The 13283-nt window shown below is 41.2% G+C and overlaps 1 protein-coding gene across 1 annotated transcript in view; it reads right to left on the minus strand.

The window, feature by feature from the left end:
- The window catches only part of LOC123764296 (T-cell immunomodulatory protein), a 74417-nt gene that overhangs the window by 16189 nt on the left and 44945 nt on the right, over positions 1–13283 (minus strand). The window contains exons 5-10 of the mRNA XM_045751885.2: positions 12271–12470; positions 10967–11167; positions 7876–7987; positions 4881–5044; positions 3200–3392; positions 1627–1773 (exon numbers count right to left, since the gene is read on the minus strand). Of these exons, the coding sequence (XP_045607841.1) occupies positions 1627–1773; positions 3200–3392; positions 4881–5044; positions 7876–7987; positions 10967–11167; positions 12271–12470 (1017 nt within the window). The remainder of the gene's footprint in view (positions 1–1626; positions 1774–3199; positions 3393–4880; positions 5045–7875; positions 7988–10966; positions 11168–12270; positions 12471–13283) is intronic.

The following is a 13283-nucleotide window of genomic DNA, read 5'->3' on the forward strand; positions in this document are numbered from 1 at the left end:
CTTGCCCTGCCTTGCCCTACCTTGCCCTACCCTTTGCCCTGCCCTACCCTACCCTTTGCTCTGCCCTGCCCTACTCTTGCCCTACCTTGGTCTACTGTTTGCTCTGCCATGGCCTACCCTTGCCCTTCCCTTTGCTCTGCCCTACCCTACTCTTGCCCTACCTTGGCCAACCCATTGCTCTGTCATGGCCTACCCTTGCCCTAACCTTGGCCTGCCCTTGCCCTGCCTTGAGCTACTTTGGCCTGCCATGGCCTACCCTAATCAACAGATACATAGAAAGCGTGGACGTCTGTGAGCCACTACCTTTTCGTAGCACATTGCATTTTGTCCGTTGGTTACTATAACAATGATTTTGTCGAGAGGATGGGTTGTGAGCCTGGGGAGACCAGTGATGTGAGTTCCATCTCATGACCTCAGTATTTACATGACTACCTGAGGGCCACCATCTATCTAGTGGCCAAGACAAGGACAGGAAGCCACCAGCTTGTCAAAGATCCCCTCCATTTTTTTCTGATAATGTTTTCTTATTGGATTTTGAACTCCAAAAATATTCCATGTCTATGCATGGTATGATCACATTCTTTAGATTTTAAATAAATTTATACAAATTTGGGGTGACAATTTGATATTCCAACATTATAAACAAGTCCTTGCAAGTGATATGAGAAGCCATCTCTGCAAATCATCAAGAAACAAGCACTAAATCAAAGTAACAAATCCACGTTGATTATAATTATGTAAACAATTTACAGATACAAGCAGACTTAGCACTGAAAAGTGGATACTTGGAGTGGTGGGAAGGCATCCACCATCCTAGAAGGAGAATGTGGAGGAGAAATTGAGAAGTGCGAGTGGTGGGAAGGCATCCACCATCCTAGAAGGAGAATGTGGAGGAGAAATTGAGAAGTGCGAGTGGTGGGAAGGCCTGCATCATCTTGGAATGAGAATGTGGAGAAGAAACGAGAACCTGAGAAGTGAGAGTGGTAGGAATATCTACACCATCCTGGAAGTAGAATGTGGAGGAGAAACTGAGAAGTAAGAGCTGTGGGAAGATTTTCTCAACTGGGGTTCTGCAAGAAATAGTAATAAAATAGGCTAAAATACATATGCAAATGTATATTTTCTGTCTTTTTGTGTTTAATTTGTATAATTTCAACCCTAGATAGTTGAAATGATCAAGAACGCAGACAAACACCATCTTCCGTTCGTTGGCAATGAATTCTGTGCGTGCTTATCTAAGGTATGACCCAGAATTAATCCAAGGGTACAAAGATTGAGAAATGCTGGTCTACACCATCCTGGAAGAAGAATGTTCAGGATTCATTAAGAAATGAGAGAAGTGGGAAGGCCTCCAACATCCTGGATGGAGATTAAGAAGTAACCGAGACGGTTTCCATGAAAACACCAACAGAATTCTTGAACCGTAATAGCAGCAGCAGTGGATACCATAGGATGGTGAGAATGCTATCAAACCACGACCACCATTTGCAAGACGAGGTACGAGAAGCAATTAGACATCAGGAATACACAACACACACACACATGTAACACCCTTAAACAGTTATGAACAAGTTCAGTACAGTGATAAACAAGTTCAAGACAGTAATAAACACATTCAATACAAACCTTAAACTCTCCAGCACATCTGCGTTAGAATGAAGTGGCCGCTCGCTTTCCAAAACGTATCGAGCAAGCTTGGCTGAACACCCCACTTGATATATGCTAATCTGCGTTGGTTCCCTCACCACTAGGTGGTCATATGCCACACTCACTCTGGAAATAAACAAAACCTCATCACTTAGAAACATAAATACTGTATTTACAAACTCCTACAGTGGCACCCACAGAGGTCTGAACAACCATATTTAATATCTGGCCAGACAATTTTGATTATGGCTATTCTGTCATACTAACCTGATTGAAATGGATATGTAAGCCTGACAGCTATTCCATGCAATAGCCTCTTAGATCAAGTAATCCCAAGACAAGCCTAGCCCGAGGCCAGGCTCGGGGGAGCAGAAGAATGCTTTGCGTATTAGCGGTTATATATAAATTACATTGTAAACCTACGAATATTCCACTGTTGATCAGGCCAGCAACCAGGGGGCCTAGTCAGAGACCGGACTGCCAAGACATAGATCCTCGGAATCATCAACAGGTATCAAAATTATTATTATTATTAACTCTCAGAAGAAACTCACAGTGATGACATTAAAACTTTCTGCAGTGCATTTCTCTGTCATTTCCCAAAAAACAAAACCAAATTGCCATGCTTGAAGTCCTGGGGCACAGTACATGTACATTGCTCAGTCATTATGCATGAATTTAAGTACAATTGTACGTGGTCCTGGTTGTGTCAATAATATTACGTACCACTGCTGAGAAAATTTTGAGGCTGTATGATGGCATCAAACTGCATCCCTGAACTAATAATTAATTCATCTTGTTGTGGACAGGCAGCCTGCATTCATACATATGTTAGGCTCATATCAAGGTCTTCCCCAAGGTCAAACTACTGACCCTCCCCAGAATGCAACCACACAACAGTTGACTAACTCCTGGGTGCCTATTTACTGCCTCAGGTGATAAAAAAATGTGCCCGATCATTTCTGTCCCACGTGGGGGGGAGGGGGCGGGTTCCAAATGGTGAGCCAAGAATCGAACCCAACTGATGGCAATCATAGTCCATTTACTGGACCATGAGTGGTCTGGGCTACTACTGCTGCTGCTTCAGCAGCTCTGGGGAGCTATGGCAAGAGAGCCAGCCCAGGAGGATAAAGAGATCTATGCCTGAAATGCTGTACATATTAGTGGCTTTACATAATATACAATTTCTGTACCTATTAATTAACCATTCTAACATGCTCATTTGAATATTTTGTAAATAAAATTATTATACAGTAGTTATAAATATAATTATTACTTGAAAATGGCTTAAAGAGAACATTACTTTAAAAAAAAAAACACAGAACATTATTAGAGACCAAGATCAAACATAATTTTTATAATACTGGGAGATTAACATTTTAAAAACGACAGTGATTTTGGCTTATATACTGTATATGTGTAAGACAATATTAATACTGTACACATTATAAGATATCCAGCCTATATACAGACAGTATATAGGACCACAGTTTAAAATATAATATATATCTCTAAATGCAAATCAAGAAAAAAGATGTCAGTTAATACGAACGATTCAAAAATTCCCCATAAAGTTTGGTTGGGGGAAGTCATTAGCCCGGTGTACGCAACTCCCTCAGACCGAAAAATAGCTCCGTGCTCCTTCAGAGAGACTTCTCCTTCTGGAGATATGCTAACCACCAGGTGCTGCAAGGTGCCGTCCTTTACTGACACGTAGACATTCTTGTTTTTCAAAACGACCAAACCTGTAAGTCAAAAAACCAGCGTTGAATGTAATGAAACGCCATTTTCTGGGTGAGACCCAGAGGCTCCCCGGAGTTTTACTGGCTGATATGCTAATGTCAGACTTTGGCATCAGTCATGTGTATGGAGTTCTAGGGCTTACCAGGGACCACGGCCAGAACCTGGCCCCCTCAGAGAGGCAAGGGGAACAATGGCCTATAGAAACCCCCGTGTGGTTGGAAGCATTCTATGTCTGCCATCGACCGGGTCAAGCATCCAGAAAGGTAAGCATTCCAAAACAAACCCCTATTCTGGTGAAAATTGCTACCTAAAGCCGAACTAGTGGATAGAACTCTTCAACAGAAAACAAGGAAACTAGTATGACGTCATACGTCACCACGCCGCTGTCTGCGCAGCTCCCCCCCCTCCCCGGGAGGGGGAAGGGGGAGCCCCAGACCTCCCACGCCGGCTATCCACCCATCAGTTCTTCGGATGATGCTATAGGCACCGGTTATGCCTAACCCCGGTCGATGGCAGATAAGGAAAACCCCAACCACAAGCGGGTTTTTACAGGGCCATTGCTCCCTGAAACCACTCTGAAGGGCCCAGGTTCTGGCGCTGGTCCCTGGTAGGTCTGAACTCCTTAGCTAATGTCCCGGTCTAATATAACATACATTAGCCCGATAAGCTCCATGGAGCCTCCGGGGCTCACTCAGAAAATGGCGTTTCATTACATTCAACGCTGGTTTTATGTAGATAAATTATCAAATTATTAATTCTAATGCTGCTGATTTTTCTATCACTTTTCTCTATGATACTATTAACATATTCATTAACAAATAAATGTATCCAGCAATCCCTTGGCAAAACACATGAAAAAAAAGTATTTTAAGATGTTACACACTCCAAAGGGGTAATTTTTTTATTTTTTTTTTAAGGAATATTTCTGTGTGGGGCCTTTAACCTCTCGCTGGCCCGACTAAGTCTTACTACCTTCAGTTTTACTTAGGTGGCAGATGAGTGTTCATTACTCATATTTTGCCATCAGAAAGGTTTGGTCCGATGCGTCTAACACATTTGTCTGCATCGGTAATCTTTTTTTCATACGTGACTCTGTATTGCGACAGATTATGTTGACAATGGCAACAAAAGCAGTAATGATCATGATCATCATGACAATAATAATAAAGCTAATGAATATAGTGATGATAGTGGAACAGATATTACTAAACGACTCCACAATCCTGTCATTTCCACTGGATTGCTGGATCAAATGCAAGCAATATAAGTTATACTCTATACATTTGCACACCAACTGAAAAGTCCCATAATCCTCCTGCAGGCAAGAATATAAATTATCCATAGCTATGTACAAATCTCATAATCCCCTTGGCAACAAGATTGTCAGTCATCCAAAACACACATGTAATCCCCCCCCCCCCCCCACCCACAAAAAAAAAAAAAAAATCTGCTAGACGGCAAGAATATCCGCCAACCATAACATACTGTACCTGAAATGGCCAATTTTCCAACATGGCTGAAAGCTGCACATGCTACAGTAAGATTATCTGTTGACAATTTCACCGTTGAGGCCAACAAGACATTATGTTTGGCCGCTAGCAACAGATACTGATCCGCCGTTACGTGCGATAGGTGGATGTGATTTACCCGCATTCTATTACAAAAGAAAAAATTACATTACATGCAAATACAAATCAACCAAAGATCATTGTAACAACACCGTGATATGGTTCACATAATTTTGTATTACAGGACAAGTTACGTTAATATAGAGGTAAGAGTCCTCTCTCCTGGAGTTTGTGCCCTTGCGCACACGTCCCAATACTGCCCACAACAAACTGGTCACACTAACATACTTTCTAACTGTAAATCTCACTTTCTTCTTTCTCTCCCTATTACGATATACTGTACTCGTATCACTTCAAATCCCGATCCCGGGTCCCAGTACAATAGTACAGTCAGGTTCATTCTCGATGCACAGTCAAGAATTCCGAGTTCGAACCCAGGGCGGAACAGTCTTTATATCCTCCCAACTTATTCATATATATGTCTAACCTACTCTTGAAATAATCCAACCATCTCACATGTATAATGTTATTTGGTTATTTTTTATCTATAAGTCAACAGCTCTCTTTTGAAACCAGTATTTACCCAGGGCATTCCTAACTCTTAACAAGTCCAATATATACATATTGGATATGTTATACAGTATATCTTAGCATATCCAATACAGGGGAAAAGATTAAGGGAGAGGGTGGGGATGGAGAAAGATGAAAGGTAGAAGACATTTGGATAGACAGATAAGAACATAAAACTCAAGGAAACTGTAGAAGGCCTATTAGGCCATACATCTCAGTTCCTATTTATATCCACCCAATCTCATTAATATATATGACTAACCTACACTTAAAACAATCAAGGGATCCAACGTTTATTATGCTACCCGGTAATTGGTTCCACAAATCCACAACCCTGTTACCGAACCAGTATTTACCCAGGTCTTTCCTAAATCTAAATTTATCCAATTGATACCCATTGCTTCGTGTTCTATTATGTTTTGACATACTGTATTTAATGTCTTATTAATATCTCCCTTGAGAAAATTAACTGTAGCTCTTGAGGTGACTCAAACCAAGGCACTGCCAGCCACAAACTCTACCACTGTACTACCTTGACTTGAAAGTTATACAATATGGGTTTCTACTAAATCGACAGGAAGTCTCGAGGCCTCTACTGAAGCCATTCCAAGTTTTACGTATAACCCTTCAGCACTCGGGTGCAGATAAAGTAGTTCAACATCACATGCCCCAACATCAAAACTTGGATATACAGCTAAGTAGTGTCCACATAGAAAAAAACTGAAATGAAAATTCAGAATGTTGCAACACATCACAGAATACAGAGAAGACATGGGTTTAGGATTATATACCCCATTACACCCCGAGTAGATTAAGACCTATAAACAAAATATTAAATAATGGAAGTGATATGGAGGATACGCTATTATCTTAGAATGTACTACCGACATTCAAAGAATTTTGAACGAAGACCGACAACCAGAGTGCAACTCCAAAGTCTCCTGAGACTGATGGATGCCTACTACTACTACTACTACTACTACTACTACTACTACTACTACTATACAGTGGCACCTCGATTAACGAGTTTAATCCGTTCTGGCACCGAGCTCGTTATGTGGAAAACTCGTCTTAAGAAACAAATTTCCCTGTTTAAAATAAAGGAAATAAATTTAATCCGTTCCACTCCCAAAAACATCCATACTTGTATAACATTTTATAATGTAAATATAATACTGCACATGTAATTATAAATGTTTTGTTGTACCGTTTTCATTTTTACTTTACCTTATGAAGAGTCGTTGCTGGCTTGAGGGAGACGATGGGGAGGTGGGAAGGAGGAGAGGGGTTAAGGTGTGGAAGGAGAATCCACCTCTGAGTCAGGCGGGCTCTCTCTTCTTGGGAATTTCACCCCACTGGGACCGGGTTGTGGTTCACTATCACTGGCTCTTCTTTTCTCTACTTTTGCAAAGAACGTGTCTATTGACAAGTGCTTTTGTCTTTGTTTTAGGATGTTCCTAAAACGAGACAGCATATTGTCATTAAACATGTTCACACATCGGGTTGTCACTGCTTTATCAGGGTGATGCTTTTCCAAGAATGCGGTCACCTTTTCAGACATTCCCAACACTTCCCTGATCTCACTGGAAGAGGCAGCATCCTCCCTTACTTCCTCATCCCCTTACTAATGGTGCAAATTGTTGATGAGGCCCTGCAATACTCCCTTGTGAGACCAGTCACACAGACACCACGCTCATGCTTTGCTATAATTTCCTTCTTCAAATCCACAGTAATTGTGTCTTTCTTCATCTTGACAACACTATCTTTAGGAAGCAGCTTCTTTGGCGACATTGTGCGTTACAAATTGTAGTCACAAAACCACAAAACAAAAAAGCACAAATAAATGCTGAGGGATACTTGTCGTGCACGATACAAAAACAAGACTGGCGTCAGAGGTGTCCAAGAATTTGCAAGAACCCGCGAGACGCTAGGAAGCACCATGTGGTTTTGCTCATTAATAGAGGTGAAGCTCATCAATAGAGGACAAATTTGCTGTGAGTGGCTCACTCGTTACTCGAAATGCTCGTAAATAGAGCCGCTCGTTAATCGAGGTGCCACTGTACATACAATTCTTCTTTACATAATTTTATACCTATCACCAATTTTATCAATCTAAATTATATAATCCCAGACTTACATTTATATTATCTAATTCACTACATGTTATAAATGAAGATTCAAGAATACTGTATTCTTTCAGTAATTGATTGACAATCAACAACTTGGCATGAATTAATCCAATCAATTATAATTATTTAATTGGCTGGATTAATTTAGGTAAAAGTGTTAAATTTAGCATAAATTTTGTTGTGGAAAATGGGTGAGAAAGGAGGGGAGGAGGCCTTACCTGTCTTTGACGTCGTATGCAAACCCCAAGTCCGTCATAACAGCATCATCACCATCCAGCTGGCAATAGCAGACTTTTACCAGTCCACTGCTACTGCCAACAATCAGATACCCTGGAAACACATGAGGAAATTGCCATAACGTGATAAAGCTATGAGAAACTCATCAGCGCAGGACGAAGATCAAACCAGTGTCCCGGGTATCTCCCGAGGCATGCCTTGACCCATGGACCATGATACATTAAAGAGTTTACTTAATACTAAGTTTACTTAATACTGAACAATTTGGAGGATGTTGATCTAGACAACTTCTTCAAAATAGCAGATGTAACGCAAACCAAGAGCAATGGTTTCAAGCTCAAGAAGCCACAACGTAGGACTGAAAATAAGACATGGTTTTTCATCCATAGGGCTATAAACCTGTGGAACCGCTGACCCGCTGAAGCAGTAAATGCCAAAACACTGCTGAATTTTAAAATCCAGCTTGACAAAATCATCACAATGAATGGGGGACTTTTGATAAGCCTCCAACTTTCTGTCCTCGTCGAGGCCACTAGGAAGATAGTGGCTCTCAGGTAAATTGGGAATAAACTAAATATAGTCTCCAATGAAGAAGACTTAATAATAATTATTGTTACTGGGGACAGGAAGCCTGCATTTAGGCTCATTGAGGTCCCCCCTTCCTCCCCACAAAACAGTTGTACAACTCCCAGGTACCTATTATTGAGGTCCCCCCCCCTCCATTCAACAGATTTCTAACTCCCAGGTACCTATTTACTACTAGGTGAACATAGGAATCACATGAGAGGAAACATGCGCAAAAGTTTTTTTGTCCAGCTAGAGGGAAAGAAAAAAGTAATTGGCATCAACAGTATAATCGTTAATATACTCAAGACAATTGGCAGGAAGATGGATTAGAGGCGAAATGTTTGTGCATAAAGACATCGTGAAGCAATATGTTAGGATCATGTGTGGATGACTGAAAGAGGTATACATAGATGGGTTATGGTCAAATCATACACAAGACAGTTTGACAAGGCTCGTTTTCTGATTATCTAAGCTGTTGACATCATTAGCGGTTAGGAGTATTAGGTTAGGCTGTGTTAGGCTCAATTAGGTTAGATTAGGTTAGTCTGGGTTAGGTTTGGTTAGTTTGGATTTGGTTTGGTTAGGTTATGTTGGGTAAGTTTAGGTAGGTTTTAAAATCTGTCGGCAAACTATCTTGTGTATGATGTGAGCGCTCGGAATTCGTAGTCTTAAGGGTCTGGGTTCGATCCCCGACAGAGGCAGAAAGAAATGGGCAGAGTTTCTTTCACCCTGATGCTCCTGCTCATCTAGCAGTATATAGGTACCTGGGAATTAGACAGCTGCTACGGTTTGCTTCCTGGGGATATGTAACAAAAAAGGAGGCCAGGTCGAGGACCGGGCCATGGGGACACTAAGACCTGAAATCCTCTCAAGATAACCTCAAGAAGATAACTTGTATCCATCTAGACCAGCACCCATCTATCTACCTAGACCAGCATATCTTGGGATAGAAGTAGGCTGGTGTTTCAAAACTTTCTCCCAAAGTGTTTAGGTCTGGAGGCCTCATTCAATCAGGTGTGACAGGACTGATCTCATCGACACTTAATTAAAATGCTGAACAATTTTCAGGATGTTGATCCAGACAATTTCTTCAAAAGGTCAGATGTAACACAGACCAGGAGCAACAGTGTCAAGCTCAACAAGCCACAATGTAGGACTGAGAACTGAAGAAGCTTTTTCATATAGTAAATAAAAAGGAAACTGCAAATGGCCTATTAGTTCATATGAGGAAGCTCCTATTTCTATCCACCCAAACATATTCATATATACTGTATGTCTAACCTACACTCAAAACAATCCATCGACCCTATAACTATTATGCCCGAAACGCTGTGTGATTATTAGTGGCTTTAAGCATAGTGTGTACTAGCTCTATCTAGAAATCCAACATAATGCTTGTAAATCATTTTGAATGCATGTAGTTTCACCTGAATAAACATTATCTTATCTTATGTTACCTGCTAATTAATTTCACAGGAAAAACAATTACAAATTTCTGTATGATTGGTGCCAGATAAGGATGCCGAGCTGTGAAGGCAGTTTAAGGAATTCAATTTAACAACACAAGAAGAGAGGGTGGAATAGAGGAAATATGATCATAATAAATAAGATGGCGGACGAAGACGAAGGAACCAAGGCGATGATAAATATGCTCATTCACAGCTGCAGAAATAAATATAGAAAATAACATGCATTGAGGCCAGGCCGGGATTGATCAAACACGGAAGAGTTAACATACAAAACATTTACTGTACATGCAGACGACGAGTCACAATAACGTGACCTGTACATCTTTCATCAAACCTGTGCATCTTTCCTCAATCATGGCAACTTAGTTGACATTTACTAAAAAGTCAATGAGCCCCAAAGCACTAAGAGGTTATCTTATAACAATAATAACCTAGGAGCGGGAAGTTCCAAACCTTGAAAAACTGTTTAATAATACAAACCAAGCCATCGTGATCAAGGAAACATGTACAGGTTTTGTACGAGTGCACATAAATACTTGATTAATCCTGGTTAAGAAATATGAGGAATTAAAATTGTCACAATTGATCTTGACACTATAAAATATAAATTAAGATGCATCAAATCCTTCACCCCACCTTGCCTTCTCTTCTGTTTTATATGTACTAGTTCTGATTATCTTTGTTAGATTTGATAAAAATCTTACAGACAAAATGTTATCATCAACTAAATCTATACTCATCTTGATGAGAAAATAATTGAGGCCATAGAATGAGATCGAACCCACATCCATGGACTCCCCTGGTACACATGATTTCATTGCACATGCTCAAGAAACTGCAAGAATATCAGAAAGAAAAAACCTAACACTGAATATAATGAAATGCCATTTTCTGGGTGAACCCTGGAGGCTCCCTGGCTACAGGGAGCCAACGAGGCTCCCATCAGAAAATGCACCAGATATTCAAGAGGTAGAGGCCATGAGCTACATCTCAAGTCGTTGCCATGGTTAAATAAACAGAGATCTGTTCCACCTACCAACTTTGTTGGTAATGCTATGCCAGTGAATTGCTGACGCAAGGGTTATGTCCATCTTCTGTATAGTCAAAATTCTGACTTCCTCGGCACCAGTGAAGTTTGTGGGTATTCTCCAAAAGACAGCATGGCTGCCCGCTGTCAGTGTAATCAGTATGCTAAAACTACCTTGAGAATCTTCATATACAGGGGTCCACTGAAATTCTGTTAATATATAAATAAACACGATTAACTACTGTAATTTGAAATTGAAATGGAAGTAAGCTTATTGAGATATAAATACACACAAGGGCCTGCTTAACATGTTGATACATGAATGTCTCAAGGATGAGGTTAACGAATCTGACATGTGTGCATGCATGGGTGTACTGTATACGCATGTGTTTTGAGTGTCTGTGTGAGCACAGTATTCACAAATTCCAAATACATTTTAATTTATCCTCTCAATTTCTGCATGAATATATGAGGAACTACAGTCAATGCGTGCAGTCAATAAGTAACTCATCTACACGTAGTTTCTCACAAGACAAATTATTAAAGAAAGCTAACATTTTTGACTCAATGCAAAATACTAAAGCCAAAACTCATGCCTTGGAATATCTCACTACCTGCAGATCTATATAATAGACCAAGTACTGAAGGAAAAATAAGAACAAATGAACACAAGTCTTATTGAAAATGGCAAAAAACCTATTGGCCCATATGAAGCAGTTCCTATTGGCCCATATGAGGCAGTTCCTATTGGCCTATACAAGGCAGCTCCTATTGGCCTGTACAAGGCAGCTCCTATTGGCCTGTACAAGGCAGCTCCTATTGGCCTGTACAAGGCAGCTCCTATTGGCCTGTACAAGGCAGCTCCTATTGATCCACTCAAGACAGGTCCTATTGGACCATATGCAGCAGCTCCTATTGGCCCTCATGAGGCAGCTCCTATTGACCCTCATGAGGCAGCTCTTATTGGCCCTCATGAGCCAGATCCTATTGACCCTTATGAGCCAGCTCCTATTGACCCTCATGAGCCAGCTCTTATTGGCCCTCATGAGCCAGCTCTTATTGGCCCTCATGAGGCAGCTCCTATTTATATCCACCCCACACTCATTCATATGTCTAATCAATGTCTGAAACAATCTTGTACAGAAAAATGGCATAAATAACATTTCCAAACCAGTATTTATCCCCCAGTCTTTCCTAAATCTAAACTTATCCAGTTTATGTCCATTTTTTATATTCCATTTTGTCTAGATATATTTATCACCTTATTTACAATCCCATTTTGTTATACACATGTTGGGGACACAAACACTAACCATAAACAGATAGCATGTGCATACGAGCGGTGTATGTCTCCAGTTGAGTGGCATGGGGATGACCGGCAACGGCCGCCCAAGAATTAGAGGAGATGTGTCGATGCCAGTGAACCGAGAGGTCCCACAGCTTCTCCCACTTTCGACCCACTCGGCCAACAATGTTTACTCTCTGGTCGTGGGTCGCTAGAGCCAGTAAACACCTGCAGAAATGTTTAACTTTGTTTAGAGGAGTAATGCCTCAACTCAACACACACGATGAAGCTCGTACCAAAGAGCTACACAGTTTTTACTAGTCTCTTAATGACATATAATAATAATAATAATAATAATAATAATAATAATAATAATAATAATAATACAGTAAAAAACCAGCGTTGAATGTAATGAAATGTCATTTTCTGGGCGAGTCCCGGAGGCTCCCTGGAGCTATCCAGGCTGATATGCTAATGTCAGACTTTGACATCAGTCATGTGTATGGAGTTCTGTGGGCCTTCCAGTGACCACGAGCCAGAACCTGAACCCCCCTCCCCTCACAAAGGCACGATGAGCAATGTGGTTGGAAGCATTCTATTTCTGCCATCGACTGGGTTAGGCACCCAGAAAGGTAAGCGTCCCAAAACAAAACCCGATTCTGGTGAAAATTGCTACAAAAAGCCAAACAAGTGGATAGAACTCCCCAAACAAAACGAGACAATGAGTATGACGTCACACGTCGCCACACCTCCATCTGCGCAGTTCCCCCTTTCCTGGGAGGGGGAAGGGGGAGCCCCAGGCCCCCGCACCAGCCATCCACCTCTCAGTTCTGAGGCTGGACATAAAAAACCAACATTGAATGTAATGAAACGCCATTTTTTGGGTGAGTTCCGGAGGCTCTCTGGAGCTATCCAGGCTGATATGCTACTCTCAGACTTTGGCATCAGTCATGTGTATGGAGTTCTGGGGGCCTACCGGGGACCACGAGCCAGAAACTGGTCCCCTCAGAGAGCCACGAGTAGGAATGGCCTATAGAAACC

This window comes from Procambarus clarkii, chromosome 5, assembly GCF_040958095.1.
Source record: "Procambarus clarkii isolate CNS0578487 chromosome 5, FALCON_Pclarkii_2.0, whole genome shotgun sequence".
NCBI lineage: Eukaryota > Metazoa > Arthropoda > Malacostraca > Decapoda > Cambaridae > Procambarus > Procambarus clarkii.